General features: G+C 39.7%; 1 protein-coding gene and 1 long non-coding RNA gene across 2 annotated transcripts; one reads left to right on the forward strand and one right to left on the reverse strand.

Moving 5' to 3' along the window:
* Positions 1–1,510: 1,510 nt before the first annotated feature.
* LOC117674025 (uncharacterized) lies at positions 1,511–10,805 on the reverse strand. The gene is made up of 2 exons (XM_034431809.3): positions 10,430–10,805; positions 1,511–8,146 (listed from the first exon to the last, which is right to left on the reverse strand). Exon 2 carries the CDS (start codon positions 8,117–8,119, stop codon positions 6,935–6,937), a length of 1,185 nt encoding a protein of 394 aa, XP_034287700.2. The 5' UTR covers positions 8,120–8,146; positions 10,430–10,805; the 3' UTR covers positions 1,511–6,934.
* Positions 10,806–14,779: 3,974 nt separating this feature from the next.
* LOC117674033 (uncharacterized) lies at positions 14,780–18,232 on the forward strand. Its single transcript, XR_004593644.3, has 3 exons — positions 14,780–15,227; positions 17,128–17,195; positions 17,630–18,232. It is a non-coding gene; the product is annotated as an uncharacterized LOC117674033 (long non-coding RNA).
* Positions 18,233–19,646: the final 1,414 nt, after the last annotated feature.

The following is a 19,646-nucleotide window of genomic DNA, read 5'->3' on the forward strand; positions in this document are numbered from 1 at the left end:
TAAGTATGCACTGAGAGAATGACTGGCCCAAAGTCACCCAGTTGGCTTTCATGCCTAAATTGGGACTAGAACTCACTCTCTCCTGGTTTCTAGGCTGGTGCTTTAAAATACTACACTAAACTGGAGAAAAGTGAATAGAATGTTCTTCCCTAGTTTGCAACAAAATTGTAGGAATTGGGATACAGCAGTATCTTACCTTGCTCATATCCACCAGTTGACAGAAACATGTAGTAGTGCTATGTCTTGTAAGAATGGTCAGGAGTTAGTGTGGAAATAGAAAACTCATAGCCAAAATCCAGAAGCAGTTCATAACTCTGAAATTCTGCTGCCAGATTCTGCTGCTCATCCCCACCCCTCTGTCACCTCTAAATTAGCCTCCAAATATGGGAATTGGGGTCTACTTGCCAGTTATCCCCCATTTCAATGGGGAATAATGGTGTCCATTTTGGAAGCTTTCTACTCAAACATCTACTACAGATGTCTTCCCCCAGAATGCTGCTACTCCTTTTAGACAACATCTTTGGATGGTCTGTTGCAGCCTATGGAAGCTCAGGAGAGCATGTTCCACTCCATATCCCTCAAACATCTATACACCCCTGTGTTACATATCAGTGTTTTCATCTCAGAGCAGCATTGAAGCCAAATCTTTTCCAAGAGGTACAGTCCAAAACATGATAAACTGAGAGACAATATAATATATTAATTACAGTAATTAGGTTTCAGTTAAGGAGATGGATTAGTTATTCATATGAAATGCAAAGCTACCGTACTTAGCTTGGTTAATGGGAATGAATGTGCTACCTCTTTATCTCCATCCTGAATAGCTCCTTAATCATGGTCCATAGTTTTCCCATATTGTATCTGTAACACAATTTAGGGCAGCTGCCAATTTTGGTTCACAGGATCTGAAAGGTTGATTGTCACTTTCAAATTCAGGTGAGTATTAACTGGAAATGTCTACAGGTTGAGACATGTGGAAACCATTGATCATAATTAAAGACTTGCATGAAACAAGACAAAGAGGATGAAGTTGTATGAACTTTCCTGGTTACCAGCCTGAGTGATTTAGTATGTTTTGTGAACCAGGAATTTAAATTACTCCTTCATTAAAAAGCTTTCAGTAACCATTTCTCAATCTAATCTAATTTACAGGATAGTTGTGAAGATAAAGTAGGAGGTGAGCTATGCATCCTGCCTTAAGGTACTTTTAAAGATAATAATGAAAAATAAATACAGAACTGACCAAGATTTATTCTAAGGCAAGTTTGTTAGAACTTTAAATGTTTTCCATACCAAGGCTTAACTTCTGAGCAAGAATATTCTGACGTTTATATTTTCACTTGTGGCTAGTTCACCTCTGCCTCTGAACATATTGTCTGAATTTGCTTCAAGGGAAATGAAGTAATACTGTAGCTTATTTCATTTAGAAGTTGGTCGATGCTATCTCTTCCTCCTCCTCCTTTCTTACAATCTGCTATTTGGAACAGAAATAGTGGTTGAAAAGATAAAAAACAGTATTTTAGAAAATTTATTGAAAGAAGGGCCCTTCAGGGACAGTTGATTTGGCATTCTGCTAGTTTGTATCATTTATTTTTTATTTTTTAAAACGTTTCATAACACTTTGATTAAGCATTTTTGGGTAGATGAATTATCTTGACCAGTGAACTATCAGAATGAAATCTGTTATATACAATGGCTCAATGCAGTACTTTAAAACTGGATTAAAAATACATTTGCTGTGTTCACATAACAAGCAATGCCCAACAAGTTTGTTTTAAAAAAAACCACATATTCTTTAAAGTGGTGGTGTAGTTCATAGGAAGTTAAGACTGTGTCTGGATTCCTATAAGATTGTGAATCATAAATTCCCCTCAACTATTATACCCTAGTCTCATAAGTTGTGTGGAACCAGACATTCAATATATTATACTGTATGTCCACTTTTAATACTAAATGAGTATTCAATCCTCCATATATTTTCAAAAGGGGGAAAAAATACAATATCCTGACCTTTGATACTTGTTGTCAAAACTGGTATCAGAATTAAATGATAGCAGTTCCAAGAAAGTTCCACACCTATTTGCACTATCCAGCTGACCCCGAGGGCACAGGTAAACTTCCAAGTGGCCTCAACAACTCTCAGAGTGCTAATAACCAGATAACTGCAAGGAATATAAATCCTTCCATTCTCCACCATTCAGTCAGAACTGAAGAAGCTTCTGAGATGAGAAGTGAAATGTCTTCAAGGAAAAACAAAGTCCAGTTGCCTTTTGAAAAAGCACCTTTGGGACAACCATGACCTGGATCTCCATAGATACTTATCAGAATTAAAGCAGTGTGCATGTGTAAATTTCAAACCATAGCTTGATTTCTGTGCTCACTTTCAATCAGGATAAAGTACAGCACAGTGTGATAATCTTCCTTATTTAGTACAGAAATGATGATAAATGCTATGTACATTTACCACATGGGCCTCCATTTAAATTTACATTCCCTTTGAACGTCTTAGTTATTCTGCAGAGGTGGCAAACAATGCAAAAATAGATTATAATACAGTATCTTAAGTGAATCTAACACTGTACTTGACTAGTTATTTCAAGTACTTGCAATCAGTATTAAGTACAATATCCACCTTATAATACTTTTACAGAATTCTAACTAGTCCTTGAATTAGTCATTAAAAGTATACTTCATTTTGGAAAAAGTTGGGGTATCCAAAAAATGGGACTCAAGATTGTGTTGCAGGAAATACAAGACAAATGGAAGATGGTTTGAACCCTGACCCAAACACCATATATTTGATACAGTTCACTATGTCCCTTGGCTACCAGTCCTGGTACAATTTACTCAAGGGGTTAAATGCATATTATTTTATGTTACTATTATATGATGCACCCTCCGATTTTCCTTTCCTCATCAACATCAATTTAATTAACGCATTGCAAACAAGACTAAAATGATTTGCCACTTTCAATTTAAAACAAAACTAACTATACTATGGAATATTTGCTGCAGTATATCAGAAGTAGAAATATAGGATTGGGGAGCCTTAACTATTTTTTTTTTTAAATCTAAAACCATTCTATTTTTTTGTGTTTGAAATACTGTAGCCTGCCTTCCTTTATATACATATCTTGGACAAAATCTCTGCAAATACACTGAACTTCTGAAAAAGCATAGATGGGCATGCACTACACAGTACAAATCACTGGTAAGCATATGACATGTATATATTTTAGGAGTGTAACACATCATCTTATTTTGATGTTCAAGAACCAAGAAAAACAAAAGCCACAACACACTTCTCAATACCAGAAGTAGAGAACTATCGGGTACTCTTGCAAGGTACAAGCAGAATAATATATCTGAACCATAATGGGATGGAGATCATTCTGATATAAAATAGAGCAGGGCTTTAAAGGGCAAAGAAGAGAAACATTCAAATACTACTTTAGGTATTCTGCAGCCATCCAAATTAAGGCAGTCTTTTTTCTCCTTATTTCTCAGCAAATGAGTCTTCCATCTGCTCTTCAACTGAAATTAGAGTCAGCTACCACAGTTGGCTCAAGGGAAGGCAAGAACTTCTCTTGCTCATGTTCAGATAGATTTGTATAGTATTCTGAAATTTTTATTCCTTCCCTGTGATCCTTCTCATGTAAAGAGGAGATATTGGGGGCAAGCCTATTACTCATCTTTTCTGGCTCATTGCCCCATTACCATAGTTCTGTAAGTGCCAAGGAAGATTTCCATAGCGGAAGCCCTCTCTTATTCTAATAAGTTTCTTTCAAGAAAATAACTGAAAACTGAAGATTTTCCCTCCAATATGTGGATAGTTGCCTTCCTTATGTGGATTCTAGGGGCATCTTTATTTGTGTAAAGACCTTTCTAACTAGGGCAGCACTCACAAAGAAATACAGGTAGTCCTTGAGTTACAACTGTAATGCAGCCTGCTTATTACTGTCAGAATTTCTGTCAGTATGATCTCTAAAGAAATTGTCTCATTAATGAACCCCTATTTTCCCCCCAATACATTTGTCATTAAGTAGGGTGTCTCAAAAGTGGGGGACACTCTGGGAGGCATAATGCAGGCAGAAACCCACCTGCACTGGGCCTCCCAAAGGCTCTCCCTATCCTGATACCCCATGCTCCACTTCCCACCCTATGGACCTCCCCCTTATCTCAGTCCATCACAATTGCATGCTTACCTTTCAAAGATCCTCAGAATAAGGAGATCAAGATAGGGAAGGAAGACAGGCCCAATCTGTTCCTGGTCCACGTGGCAAAATCAAGAAGAAATCCTGCCAGTTTTCCTTTTATTGTTAGTCTTCGCTCCCCCAGCATTAATTGCATTAGCATAAAATTAGCGTAGCTAAAGCTGGGGGAGCTAAGACTAGTGATAAAATGAAAACTGTCAGGATTTCTTTTCTTCAATTGTGCCACATGGCCTAGCAATGGCCCAGCAGCAGAGAGGCCTGCCCTCCTTCCCTACCCTGACTTCCTGAATTCTGAATCTCTTTGAAAAGTGAGTGAACGATGATTGGAGTGGGGTGGAATATGTGGAACCAAATGGGGTAGCAAAGCAGGCCAAGTGTCTCTGGGAACCTTGCAGGGCAAAATGAGGTGGTGGTGGAGGAAAGGTAGGTGGACATGCTGCAGCATCTCTGTGGTTGGTCAGTCTGTGAGGGCACTGCAGGCATCGTGTTCTGGCCCGCCAGTGGCCAGCAGAGCTGGCAGCAAATTTGGACAGTGAAGAGGTGGGGGGGGGAATGTGGGCCAGTCCTAGAGTCTGGGGAAGGCTCGGACAATGGCTCTGAGTCGGAGGCAGAGAGAAGGCCAAGGCCATCTGGTAGTTCTTTGCTGCCTCCAGAGTCTGACGTCAGCGAGGCAGAAGAACAGCGTGAGCCTTTCCCAGTGTGCGCATGCAGAGCTGCCAGGAGACGGGAACAATTAAGGAAACAGGGTTGACTTGGGAGTAAGGCTTGGAGATGATTGGCCCCTTCCATAAGACATAAAAGAGAAGCGACCAGGATGTGAGCTTTTGAAGGAAGCAATTAACTCATCTGGCCAATTCAAGATTTGAAAATTCTGTTTGTGACTCTGTGCCAAGTTTGGCCTTGCCCTGTGTCTGGAAATTAGTTCTTTGGCAGCGTTCCACGTGAGATAGGTGGGTGTTGATAACCTTTCTCTGAAAGATTGTTTATCAAGCCTTGCAGACTGTAAATGAAAGTAATTTACAGCCATATGAATTAAAGAGGTTTTCTGGGACTAAGTTTGTGCTGTTTAATTTCTAAGGAAGCCTAGATCAGAACACATCGTAACTTTGGAACAAGGTCATATGTAGAGCTTTTTTTTGGGTGGGGGAGGTCTGTTGTAACTTCAAACGGTCAACCTTCATAACTCAAGGACTACCGGTATTATAAGAACTCATATTTACCATCAAGGAGTGTGAAAATTATCCCAAACCCAAGGAGAAACACAGTAAGTGTGCTTAGGGAGTACATTTAAGCTGTTCAGGCTGTATAACCTTTTCAACAACTTTATAAGCAAATAAGGGCTATAATCCCCATACTGCAAATTTTACGGGTCTGACTTACACCAAGAAAATACTTGCCAAAGGCCACAAAGCAAGAATCTCAGTGGCGACTGAAACCGAATCCTTTCCGATGCATATTTCAGTCTTTTAGCCACTATCCTATTGTCACTTGACAGAGAAATCTATTCTAAAATGTTCAATAAACTCCACTAAAAAGTAAAAAAAAAGAAAGAAAAAGAAAGAAAAATAATTGCATTGATAATTTAAATCTCTGATATTGTCACTACAAGCCTACAAATGCATGGCAGTGACCAGGCTACATAAGATGCCAGATTGTTCTTCAGTAATACCAAGGAAGGCCATCTGCTTTTTGTGCTTCTTAGGGTGTGACATGACATCCGTGAAGACAGATGCCAAGAACTGGAGCTTATATCAGATCGTTCAGCTGTTTCACCCAGCACTTTTATTTCGATTAGCAGTACTGTTCTATGGCAACAGTCTTTCCCATTCATGTTATCCAAGATGTTTTAAGCTGAAAAAGCAAGGGATTAAAACCAGGACCTGTCCTCTCAGCTTTTCCCCCACCCCCCACCTGCCAGCTTTGGGAACAGCCACAATGAAGAGTCACCAAGCACAGGATGATCAAGTTTATAACTCAGATTCCAAGCAGTGAAGTTTCTATAGTCTACTATTAAAAAAATAAAGAAAGGTGGGTCATTGGGCCAAGGAAGTACACTAAATCCTGACTACTTCTCTGCCTTGTAACAAACCCCATAATGGACAAAATAAAGCAGGTTTTTCCTCACATGCAATTTTCCATTGGCTTTAAACAGTGGCAGCATAAAACCATGAAGCAGTCCACTGGAGGATGTGTGTCAATTTCATGTGGTAATAATATTTGCTGTTTTCATATGCTACTGCATTACAAATAAAAGAGACTGATCTCATCAGAGTTGGATATGAGTGCTAATTGTTTCTCCTCCATTGCTATCAACACAACTTTTCACAGCTTCCAGTTCTTTCACTGTGGAAACCTGAGGGATAGTAGACAATTAAGATATTCTCAGAATCCAGGAAAAAGTAAGGGCTGATATGCCTGAAGGTGTTTGAAATGGGGTGTCATTTTCAAAATCATAACAAGGAAAAGTATGGATATTCAAGGGAAGATTCTAAGATCCTATTAGAAATCTTGGATGGAAAGGAGGGAATCTAGAAAGAGGATCTTAACCAGTGCCAGAGAAGAAAACATTGCAAAGGCATCCTGGTAACATATTCAAATCTTTTTATACTCTTGCAGGTTAGGGATTTGGACAAAAGAGCCTATAGGAGATGAGGAATAGATTACTATTTGAGACATCCATCACTATTTCTTCAGGGACTTGCAGAGAACTCGTTTAGAAATTACCCCACGTGGGTTTTTTGATGCCTAGTCAGATGTGAATTCCGGTTAAATCTCTTCCCGCACCTGATGCACATGTAAGGTTTCTCGCCTGTATGGATTCGCTGGTGCTTCTTGAGACATGAGCTTTGGCTGAAGCATTTGCCGCACTCTGTGCATTTGTAGGGCTTCTCTCCTGTGTGAATCCTTTGATGTTGGATCAGATCGGAGATCCCACGGTAATTTTTCCCACACTCAGAACACAGATAGGGTTTTTCTCCTGTGTGGATTCTCTTATGAACGACGAGGTGAGAGCTTTGGGTAAAGCATTCACCACATTCTCTGCAAATATAAGGTTTCTCTGCAGTGTGTATTCTCAAGTGTCTGATAAGATGGGAGCTCACCAGAAAGCCTTTTAAACAGACAGGACACCCAAAAGGCTTTTCTCCTGTGTGGATTCTTTGATGAGCAACAAGATTAGAGCTCACGCTAAAACTCTTCCCACAGTCAGGGCATTTATATGGTTTCTCTCCGGTGTGTATTCTCTGATGTGCAATCAGGGTTGAGCTTTGGGAAAAGCTCTTACCGCACTCGGGACATGTGTATGGTTTCTCTCCAGCATGGATTCTTTGGTGCTTCACAAGGGCCGAGCTGTCACTGAAACGTTTCAAGCATTCACGGCAAACATAAGGTTTCTCTCCAGTATGGGTTCTTCGGTGTCTGATAAGAGGTGAACAGCGCTTAAAGATTTTTCCACAGTCAGGGCACTTATAGATTCTTCCACCCTTCCGGGCTGTGGCTTGGTTGGGTTCTCCAACAGTTCCTGCCCGTGGCATGGTTTTACAATGTCTCTTTCTTGGAATATAACCTGAGATCTCAGGACCGAGTTCACTGTCACAGGGTATTTCATCCCCTTGGATTTGAAAAACATTGATTTCATATTCTTCCAGAAGGGAAGTTTCTTCTGGAAGAAGTACCTCCTCTTTTACTAGATTTTCTTCATCCTCTGGGAGAATCACCTCTATTTTCACCAGATTTTCCTCATCCTCTTCCTCCTCCTCCTCCTCCTCCTCCTCAAAGATCGTCTCTTCTTTCACCAGGTCTTCTTCATCTGCTATAATTGTGAATATTTCCTCCTCTTTTACTTCCTTCTCCTCCTCTGATAGAATTGCCTCCTCTTTCACCAGATTCTCCTCTTCACTCATCATCTTTAACCTGCTTGAACAATAGGATTCCTGAAATATACAAGCCATGGCATCAGCAAGTTGAAGTTAGGAAATCAGGAAATCAAAAATCAAGGGAAGGGGGGAGGTGAAATTAGGCAAACAAAAGCTAAAAAATTAAACAAGAAGCAGATTTTCTATATTAAAGAAATCATACTATGAGATTTTATTCAATCAATCCTTACTATCTACAGCAGGATTTGGCACCCTTCAAGTCTATTTCCTTCTTAAAAATGGGCAAAATTCTATGACTCAGTCCATGATTCAATAGCATTCTACAGCACCTGAAAATAACTATTACCTCAGTAATTTGTACAACAGCCCTGTAAGGTGGGTCTTTCGTTGCAAATGATGCAGCTGACAGGTAATAGTTTGCCTAATCTGACTAGAAAAGCTGGCTGAACTGTCTTGAGCTTGAGAATGTGTTTGTGCTATTACAGGCAACCAATGGCTGAGCATAGTAAATTTAACTAAGGCAACATTGTGAAGCACAGCATTTCAGAATGTGCTAGGAAATTCCTGAGTGAAATATAAGCAAGCCATAGATTCATAGCCTTGCAATCCCTTAAATGTGATTGTAAATTGCATAAAAATAGTAGGACTAACTTTTAAGTAAGCATGTTCAGGATTGTATTGTATTTGGCCTTAAGTATGCTCAAGACAGGGGTGAAATCCAGCAGGTTCTGATGGGTTCTGGAGAACCGGTAGCGGAAATTTTGAGTAGTTTGGAGAAGTGGCAAATACCACCTCTGGCTGGCCCCCGAGTGGGGTGGGAATGGCGATTTTGCAAAATCCTTCCCTTAGGAGTGGGGAGGGAATGGGGATTTTGCAGTATCCTTCCCCTGGAGTTGGGTGGGAATGGAGATTTTGCAGTATCCTTCCCCTGCCACGCCCACAGAACCGGTAGTAAAAAAAATGGATTTCACCACTGGCTCAAGACCCTCATTTTCCAAATAAGTAAGTATATCTGATGAAATATTGGATGAATTTATAGGATTATTCTAAGGATCAGAGTGATCAACACAGATTATAAGTATGTATAATTATTACATTTTTATAACCATTACTACATTAATATTTAGAGCAGGGATCATGCCAGAGCATACTGAAATTGTGCTGCTGAAATTTGGCCATAAAATTACCTGATTTTCAAGACATAATATTTGACTTAAAAAGGGAAATAACATTTTTAGGAAATAAGGTCAAAGATTCCTATTTTCATTCTTAAAAACTCTCAAAAGACCAAATATAATGAAAAATATGGTCCAAAAATGTTCAATTTTCTCCTTTCAATGTCAAAAACCTATTTGACTCCTTAGCTGGTTGGGCTGATGAACCTGGGACCCCAATCTCTAAAACTGCCTATTCTGGATATTAAGGTACATGTTTTAGGAACACTGCAATCAGAAATCTAGTTCTTCATTGTTTTGACAAGGTCATTTGCAGGAAACACTGTATTTTCAGTCCCTTGACCTTGAAAGGAATCTAAAAGAAATCTCAGGGAGTGCTTCTTTCAAAATTGACTTAAAGCATGTCATATCAAAGGGAAATTATATATCCCAACCTATTTGAACTCCCCAATTGCCATTTAGGGGCAATTTAAACAATTCCATAAAATGGAAGCATTGTTAGAGAATCCTTCCCTCCCTCCCACCCACCCACCCCCAAAGTACAAATATGGGTTAATCTTTTTCAATCTGATGCCCTTCAGAAATGTTATTGCAGCTAACAATGACCACAGACTTTTCTGACTGGGAAATCTGGAAGCCTCCGTTATACAACTCCTGGAAGAAAAGAGGTGGCTGGGTTTAGGATGGCAGGAGAACTTTCAATTCACCCATCTTCATGATGAGCTGGTCCTGCACTCTTTATGTTCACTTGCATAGACCGTTCTACTTATTTTAAAAAAGATTTTTTGTGATTCCAAACAAATACCTGCGGAGATTGGAAGTGTTTCATGCAATTTATTTTATTGACTAATACAACGGTGGAGTAAAGATGCTCTCTTATTTTCCCTCCCTCCCTCCCCCCTTCTTTCATATTCAGGGGTTGAGCCCTGACATTCAAGGTAACCTTATCTGCCACTTCGTTGTGCTTAGTTCCCTTAAGTTCGACGGGAATTGCCTTCAGAAAACGTGTCAGGACTGCAAACGAAGACGAAAAACGAGCCTGGGTCGACGCAGCCTTGGTCACGAACAATGCACTCCCATCCCTTCCTTTCCCGCGTCTAATACAATAAAACTACCGTCGTATTTATTGAATTCCTGCCCCCCCCCATTGTTTTCAAATCGTTACCTGTTCAAAAGTCAACGGCTGCAGCGCCCCGGGAAAACGAAACGACCCCGAGCTGCGGCAGTCTTCACTCCGGTCGTGCTCCCGGTGAAGCAGCAATTAGCGTCTATCCCCGGCCCAGATCATGCGGGGCTGGGGTGGGCCTAAATCTCAAAAGGGAGAGGATTCTGCAAGTGTTTCGCGACGCACTTTCGACGTTAAAGTAACTCGGGGGAATAAATGAGAAGATACATAAATGAACACACGAGAGTGGAAGAGCGGGGCCGCCTCTCTCCTTTTGTTCTTTCTTTCTTTTCCCCACCCCGGATCTATTCCTCCGGATTCGTCCGCCGTTGCTGGCCACACACGGCCCCGCTGTCTTGAGCCAACCCCTTCCTGTGCCGTTACGGTTTCCAAGCCGGACTGCAACCATCTACGCTTCCGCAGATAAACTGCGCCTCGAGTCACCCGTGGAAAAAAAGAAAAGAAAAAGAAACTGATGTTTAAGGAGCTGGACAGGCATCCTGGATTTGTCACAAAACAGATTTCCGCTTCACGTGTCAGCAGGTTTCTGTATCGGACACGTGTATGTATGTGTGTGAATAGAAGACAAGGTTCGCGTGCGTTTTAAAATCGTGGTTGGTTAAGGAAAGACGGGCTTCACAGAAGCACCCGAAACCGAAGACAAAACCAATATTTTTTAACGCAATGTACGAATCCAACCATTAAAACGCTACAGTAGAATCAGGTTAAAGAAAGGAGGCAATTGATTTTTACCGTTTTGTTAAGGATTCTCAAGTTATCTCTCCTGAAGGATAATAAGATTTAGGTGTTTTTGGTGACTCTTCTTGTCAACTTTTCAGGTCACCCATCTTCACTTGAGGAGTGAGAGAAAAACTTAATTCGCCATTAATTCAACAAATGATTTCCAGATTAATGGAAAGCTTGTGCAATTATATCAAATCTGGGCATTAGCCCTAACTATAAAGACCTATTATTAGTGTTATTCTTGTTATATAGAAAATAAGCTGTTTATTATCTGTTTATCTCCACTTTTAATTTTTAGTAGAATTTTTTCTTTATGTACTATGGATTTATGTTTTTTTTTAATAAATGTTAACTTCAACAAAAAAAATAAAATGAATTAATGGATAACTTAAAACACTGGGCTCCTCAATTTATCAGGAAAAATAAGAATCTTCATTCTGATTTTGTCTCCCCTTCCATCAGGCAATGCTCCCAAACATGAGTATTTTCCTTGTAAGGAAAAAAATCTGGCATTATCAAGAGAGTCTAATTACTTGATGACATTCCTTGAGCCATTAATCTTTCAGATATTCAGGTTAGGGCTACCATATCTGGGCAGCAGTAAATAAATGTTTCCCATTTAAGAGATGAAAAGAAAGTACCATAAATGCTAGTTGAAGATTATAATTACTGCATCTCCCCAGGCAGTCTGGTTGGATAGGGCAGACTTGATGGGAAAAGCCTAAACTGTTCTAAATGTGTCTTTTATTATGAAAATGAAGTCTGCTTCTGTTCTAGGGACTCGCTACCATTGCCATTCTTGGGTTAGGGAAGGGGCAGAGGATCAAAAGGCAACACATCCTGCTTATGATTTGCATGTGTATATGGGAGAATCCATTTTCATTTTAGAGAATAATTTTTATTTAAACAGAGTATTGCAAGCTTAAGATTTCTAGGAACTGCTTTGCAGATGTTTTTGTTATTTCTCCCATGTTCTGCTCTCTAAGCATTTGGAAAGTGGTTGCACATATGTGCACCTACCATACATGTTGCCCAAGAGGCAACTTCCATACTGGCTTAACCTGAGATTTTTAAAGTATCAGAAGCTGACTTTAAGTTTGGATGTCACAAATTCTTGGAGTAGCTTGTTACAGCACATCTATGCATATTTACTCAGAAGGGATTGTAGAATTGGTCCTAAGGAGTTACCATTATCCATTGCCACTCTTCTTCCCCTTTCCTGGGTATTTATGACAAGGAGGGGATACTTTATTCATAGGGAGGGAAGCTTTTGTATGAGGGGTGCTGGTTAAGATACTGTTTCTACTCTTTCCCAATGTGAAGGGAAGCAGTCTTTCAAGACTTCACTACTTTATGAAATCTTGGCTGCTGTGCTGTAATTGTTCACAAACTCTTTGCCTAGTCTCTTTTGGACAGTGACACCAGGGTTCTGTTGAATCTTTTGTGCAGTGGTCACTTCTAGTCTCTGCCTAGCCTCTTGAGTTGTTTCAGTTGGAACAACAGGATTGTCCCTTGCAACCTTTTCCAATATCTAATTTGTGATTAGCTCTGTTGGCTCTTGTATTTTTATCCCGATCTGTTTTCCTGCAGCTGCCAGTTTTTAATTAGCACAAAAAGCAGGCACCATACAAAAATAGCCATGTTTTTTGGTAGAAATGTGAATTCTCTGTCCAAAATATCTATACAGCTATTACCACAATGGCACAGGGAAAGTTGTACAAATAACCAGTCAATCCTAAACCAGCAGCAATCGTACCTAAACACTATTAGCAATTTCATCATCATCAAAAAAAAAAAAGCATAAACAAATCCTTCAAATAAGAATATTGAATATAATCCCATTTTTTCAGTATTTTAATATTTACCCCCACATTCCCATTTACTGGGCCATTGATTTCAATACACAAAACCCGAAAGAGATGTTTATGTTGACAAGAGGGTACAAATCAGATCAAAGGGGAGGTCACTCAAATGAAAATTGTGTCCTGGGGTTCTATGGGTCTTTAAAATGTTCTGCCATGGCTATGCTGGCAGGGAATTCTGGGTCTTGTTCTAGTACTAACTCACATGGAAGCCACCAAGTTGAAGAAGGCTAGTGTTGCACTCCTGAGCACAGCTTCTGAATAGGGGCTTGCATTCCATTATGATGGACAGGTTAAACAAGGGGTTGGTTCAACACACCATACCACACCTCTTGATAGCCCAAAACAGCTCAATATGTCTACAGCCATCTTGTAACGTGGGGTCCTCATTTGCTTATTTATATTATTTTTTATTTAATACATTTTTATCTTTTCTATATGCACCAAGAGATGACTTGTATCTTTTCTGCATGCAGTAAATCCGGAGCTTGTTTTCTGGTGGCTTCTATTCAGACAACAGACAGTGAAGTGCTCTGCTACTCATTCGAATTGACCAGGCAGAGCTACTGCAAACATTTGTATATTTATTTTATTTATTTATTTTATTATATTTTTATACCGCCCTTCTCCCGAAGGACTCAGGGCGGTGAACAGCCATAATAAAACAATATACAAGACAAATTTAAAAACCATATTAAAATAATTCAATTTTTGGCCGAATTTAAAATTCCCATTCTAAAACCCTTATAAAACATATTAAAATCCATATTTAAAACCCAATTAAAATTATTGTCCCATCAGATCGGCTTGTTGGAATAACAGGGTCTTCGGCGCACGACGGAAGGCACGGAGGTCGGGGATCCTTCGTATATCCGGGGGCAATTCGTTCCATAGGGCAGGAGCCCCCACAGAGAAGGCTCTCCCCCTGGGAGTCGCCAGTCGACATTGTTTGGCCGACGGCACCCTGAGGAGGCCCTCTCTGTGGGAGCGTATCGGTCGGTGGGAGGCAGTCAGTGGCAGCAGACGGGCCTGTAAATATTCAGGCTCTAAGCCATGGAGGGCTTTAAAGGTGGTAACCAACACTTTGAAACGCACCCGAAAGACCACCGGGAGCCAGTGCAGCTTGCGCAAGAGAGGTGTTACATGGGAGCGACGAGTCGCCCCCATTATCACTTGCGCGGCCGCATTCTGGACCAGTTGGAGCCTCCAGTACAGTATTATACTGTACTCCGAGTACAGTATAATACTGTACAAGATGGCTATGCATTGGGGAGGAGCGTTGAGTTTGAGTTTACAGTATATAAGCCCCTTGAGATAGTTTGTAGGGAGTGAGTGTAGTTTCTTAACAGAATAAACGAGTTGAAAAGGGACCTTGGAGGTCTTCTAGTCTAACTCCCTGCTCAAGTTGGGAAACCCTCTATCATTTTAGACAAAGGGTATATATATATTTTCTTCCTATGTCCCCTTCTGAACCGCATCCAGGACTGGGACTTGCATGAACGAGCTGAGCCAATCGTGGCTCCGAAGCAGAGCGGGGCTGTGAAGGGCTGCCTCTCCAGAAGTCTCTGCCTTCCTCCGATTCAGTCGGATGGGAACAAAGACAAACCTATGAAATCAAGTCCCCTCCCCCCCCTCTCCCCGCCTTGTAAGGCAACTGAGTCTTTTAGCGAAATCGAGAGCCGGGGAAAGAAAAAAGGAAAGGACAGGAAGACAACCTATCTTCTTTTCGATTTCCGGGCTCTTCTAGGAATCCAAGCACTGTTGATTTCACCCTCGGCAATTTTTCGAGGCATCCGCAGGGAGAGTTGTAATCTCCGTTCTACGGGTGAAAGTTCTCCAAGCATATGATTACAGTAACCTGTGCCTGTCGGAAAAGACCAGGACGCTGTCCTTAAGTTTTAAATTCAGATGCTAAATTACCGCCCTTCCCAGCACACGCCCTCCAGATGTGCGGGATTGCAATAATTCCTAATAGATGCGCACAATACGAGACTAGGGTGGAGGATAAGAATTGTCTTCCCAACACATCTGGAGGGAATGGATTTGTGTGAGACTGAAACTATGATTGCCTGTACTGCCTGTACGGCTCTTGGCTGTCCCAAGGTTTTGCAAGAAACTATAAATTGGATATATTTGGATGTTATTTCTTTCCTGCGCTTTAATAACATTGCTTCTTCCCAAAGGCACATTAGGTATGTGTGTAGGTCTTACTAAATGTTTAAGCATTTATATATTTATAAATATAGTATCTATTTCTATTGTACATCACAAGTAATGAATTTGACTTAATCTCAGTAAACATTGCATTTCAGGTCTACCACCTACTTGATATGATTTGGCCTTTCTCAACAGGTTTTTGGGGCAAAAATCTGGTGGCAGATTCTTGATAATCTGTTAATTTTGAAAGAAACAAGATGCAGACTTATTACAATAGAGATGCAGCCCATTCGTGCCATTCTCTTTTCTAATGAGCATTACTTTCTATGTTCATCCCCTTCTTCATGGGCCATCTCATGAAGTGTATATCTCACTGTTTCTAAAAGTTTGATTCCAGGACCCTGGAGGTCCCCCAAGACATGCTCAGGTCTATGAAATCAAAGTTATCTGCCAAATATTGAAGATATTTGCAAAAATACTTTTAAAATCTGCCCTATTTAGTATTTTTTACAAAGTGTCAAGAGAGCAAAAAATTAAGAAACATTAGCAACGTATTACATGATTTGCAAATAGAAGATCTCACATTCATCGATGCTTTAGATGGATATATGAATATCTTACTAAGGCAGGACCATTCCAATGAAAGCCTTAAGACCACTGATAAAAATCTCAGAATCAAGCAGCTTTTCCAAGAATATCTTAAGCAAATAATTATCTTCTTGTCACTATTATTCTATCTGACTTACATGTTCTGATTTACATTTTCTGGGGTCAGCATGGAAGCTACCATTTGCTGAACAAAGAAAACTGTTCAAGTAGTAAAGAAACTAAACTGTAAGAAAACTAATTTAATATAGGTAAATATTAAATAATATAGGTAAATTTAAAATATGGAGAATTGGGTTTTTTCTTTCAGTTTTTTCCATTTATTCTCATCCTAATATTTTCCTTCAACATATTTCTTTCATCTTCCAGAAAGGACTCCATCAAACATATGTAGGTACCAGTGGTGAAATCCAATTTTTTTTACTACCGGTTCTGTGGGTGTGGCTTGGTGGGCGTGGCAAGGGAAGGATACTGCAAAATCTCCATTCCCTCCCTGCTCCTGGGGGAAGAATATTGCAAAATTTCCATTCCCACCCCACTCTCGGGCCAGCCAGAGGTGGTATTTGCCAGTTCTCCGAACTACTCAAAATTTCCACTACCAGTTCTACAGAACCTGTCAGAACCTGCTGGATTTCACCCCTGGTAGGTACCCTTAGTTGTGATTGAAGTTTTACAAGTCTGTCCATTTGGGCCTTATTTATTATGCAATCTTGTACAGGAATTAACATTTAATTTAACATTCAGATTAAAATGAGCTGGGCTGTTTGTGGTTTGGTGTGCTGTGGGAATCCTTACATAGTTTTGGAATGTTGTGCAAACTGGACCAATCCCATTAAACCACAATATGATTTAATTGGAGACAGCATATCATATAAAAGCATCAGTTCAGTTTTGTCAACTGGGGTTGTGGTTTTGCATTCTATGTAAACCAGCTACTGTAGTGTATTGCCTGTTAACCTCTAAATTAAAACGTATTGTATATAAAGTCTGGAAGTGAGGAGAAAGTTGGATTACTTTTAAAAGTGTTTTCGTTGGAAGAGTCTATTTCATAATGCATATGAAAATCCAACACTATCCAACATAATGCTTACGAACATCCAACACAAAAATGAGATAGTTATATAAATGTATTAGAAAAATACATGTACTGGAATAATAATTGCATTAGATAATTATACCTATATAGCTAAAATATGTTATAGCTATTTTTGTTGTATTTTTTCCGCTTAAAACATTTTTATGTGTTTTTTTTTCTTTGACAATGTATGTATTTGTGTTTTTATTTGGGGGGCTTATCATTTTTCTGTTTCTCTGTCACTTTAAAAACAGCAAAATAAAATAAAGACAAGGCAGAGGAACAAAAAACATTGCTGATGCATGCTGGAAAATTGGGAAAGGTAAGTCAGTGCATGCTCCCTTAATTATAAAAGGGCCTTTGAAATGGGTTGACTATGTCAAGCTGTAGAATGTCCTTAGAAAAATGGAAATTGCAGAACATCTCATTGTCTTCATGTGAAACCTTTACGGTATACAAGTCAGGAAACCGTACACTGGACAAAATATGGTGAAACAAACTTGTATATTTTAAAAAAAGGGAGAAGTCAGTTGTACAAGGATTTGGTTTCAAAATCTTCATTTAGTCCAGAAAGGGGCAGGGTTGAGGTGGGACACATGAATTTTTTAAATACTGATTGTGGATTGTGCTAGAGAGGCAGAAGCACCATCAGTTCAGGTGTCTGGTTCAGGGTCTTTGCAAATGTTCTTTTCCTGACTGCAGTCAATTACATGGACCCCCATTTTTGATCTGATTTCTCTTTCTCCTTTTCACCAGTGTTTCAAGCCTTTTATCATTCTCTTGGTGGCTTCTACTACTCCAACTCCATCATTTACTGGCAGAAAAGAACACCTTGCTACAAGTTCTGAAAAATCATAGCGGGGTTTGGGGTGAACAGCAAGGTGCAGCAGTACCTCCACTGTGTTTGAACTGCTAATAATTTGTAAAGAGGGTGTAGGAAGCTGTTAACTCTTTTGCATATTCAAGCAAGTCTGTAGTGTAGAGTATGCATGAAGAAATGACATTCTTGTTGCTAGCCTGTCAGGCCTGGAAGCCATCTTTTCAGTTGGGCCTTCAAGCCTGCCACATTTACTACTGTGGGAAACTGGGAGGGGGGATTGTATGGAGCATGGGTGATATATAGTCATAATAACACTCCTTTCTCAGAGAGTCAAGGTCATCTTGCTCTGCACCTGGGAGGCTGGAACTGGGAGGCATCTCCAGTTGGGATGGTGCTTTGATTGGGCCATGTGATGGACTTGTGGGTGTTGGGCAGGGACTTGAACTTTTTTTGGGTGGGGAAAACCTGGAAGCGTTCAGATTCGGGTTTTCCCAGATGTGCCAATATTACATCTCTAATAAAATTTAACTGTGAGGAAACTCAAGCCTTGGAGTTTTCTTTCGTTGGGGGTGTTACGTTGGAACCCTGATTCATATAAAAAGTATCACTTATCCTTATGACACAGGTTTTCACACTTTATAGATTTTGTAATAAAATTCAGTTGGTTATTAAAAAAAGGGGGGGATTTGTGAAAATTAGAGCAGGTGCCAAACAGTACTACATAAACTACATAGACTACATAAAAAGAACCATGGAAACTGACGGAACTAAAATTGAGTTTTAATTTTTTTAAACCCTGCATTCAATAAAAGTAATAAAGACATTATTACTGCAAGAGTCATTTGTATGCAGAATGTGTGCATATATGCATTTTTTTTTAAAAAAAATGATTTATATGCTGCCCTTCTCCGGAGACTCAGGGCGGCTTACAATGCGTTAAGCAATAGCCTTCATACTTTTGTATATTTTTACAAAGTCAGTTTATTGCCCCCACAAACTGGGTCCTCAATTTACCTACCTTAGAAAGGATGGAAGGCTGAGTCAACCTTGAGCCTGGCGGGATTCAAACTTACTAATTGCAGACAGCTGGAGTTAAATTACAATGCATTAGTCTGCTGAGCTATCCAGGCACCATTTATGTATGTGATCTTGCTATATATTTAGTGTTACGTGTAGGAGGGGGATTCTTCCATTGTCCCCACAACAACCCTGTGTAGTAGATTGGACTGAGAGTTCCACTGATTTCCATGGTGAAGTGAGCACTTGAATTTGGCTTTAATATACCTAACCTAAACAACTTTTATTACACTGGCTAATTCCACATTAATGGGAAAAAAATGAATCTGTCATTAAGCAGTAAAAGAAGCCTGTAAATTGACAACTTATATTTTTTAGATCTGAATTTCACTTCCTTGTATTAGTGAATTCATTGCATTTGCAGAATGCAAATAATAATATTCACTGTAATATTCAAGCAGTTAATTAACTGGATGTATCTTTTTTAATAGTTTGCAATTACCAAAACACTTTCTAGTAAGAAAATAGTTAAGTCTCTCACCACACACTTAAAACAACATTCACAGACCTCTAAATGAGCAGTTTAAAACGGGAAGTGGGGAATAAAAAAACCTCTCTCTCTTTTCAGTGTTTCTTAAGCTTAAGTCCGGGTTACCTCTTTCTCCAGTCTTTTAAGTAATGTTGTTACCACCAGAAAAATATCCAGATGCGGTTGTTATACATCAGAACTTTGGCAGTGGCAATTGCAACTGGATCCTCAATTAATAAACCAGTAATTATAAATTGCTCCATTACCCTCAGTATTATTCTTCTTCTTCTCCTCCTCTTCCTCCTCCTTGCTTTCCCGCAGGTAAAGGGTCTGCTTTTTGGGTCAATACTCCCAAGATAAATACCCCCGTTTAAGAACTACCACTCTACGCAATCAGAAATTCTGCT

The sequence above is a fragment of the Pantherophis guttatus genome, chromosome 2, assembly GCF_059756535.1.
Source record: "Pantherophis guttatus breed Tessera chromosome 2, ASM5975653v1, whole genome shotgun sequence".
Lineage (NCBI taxonomy): Eukaryota > Metazoa > Chordata > Lepidosauria > Squamata > Colubridae > Pantherophis > Pantherophis guttatus.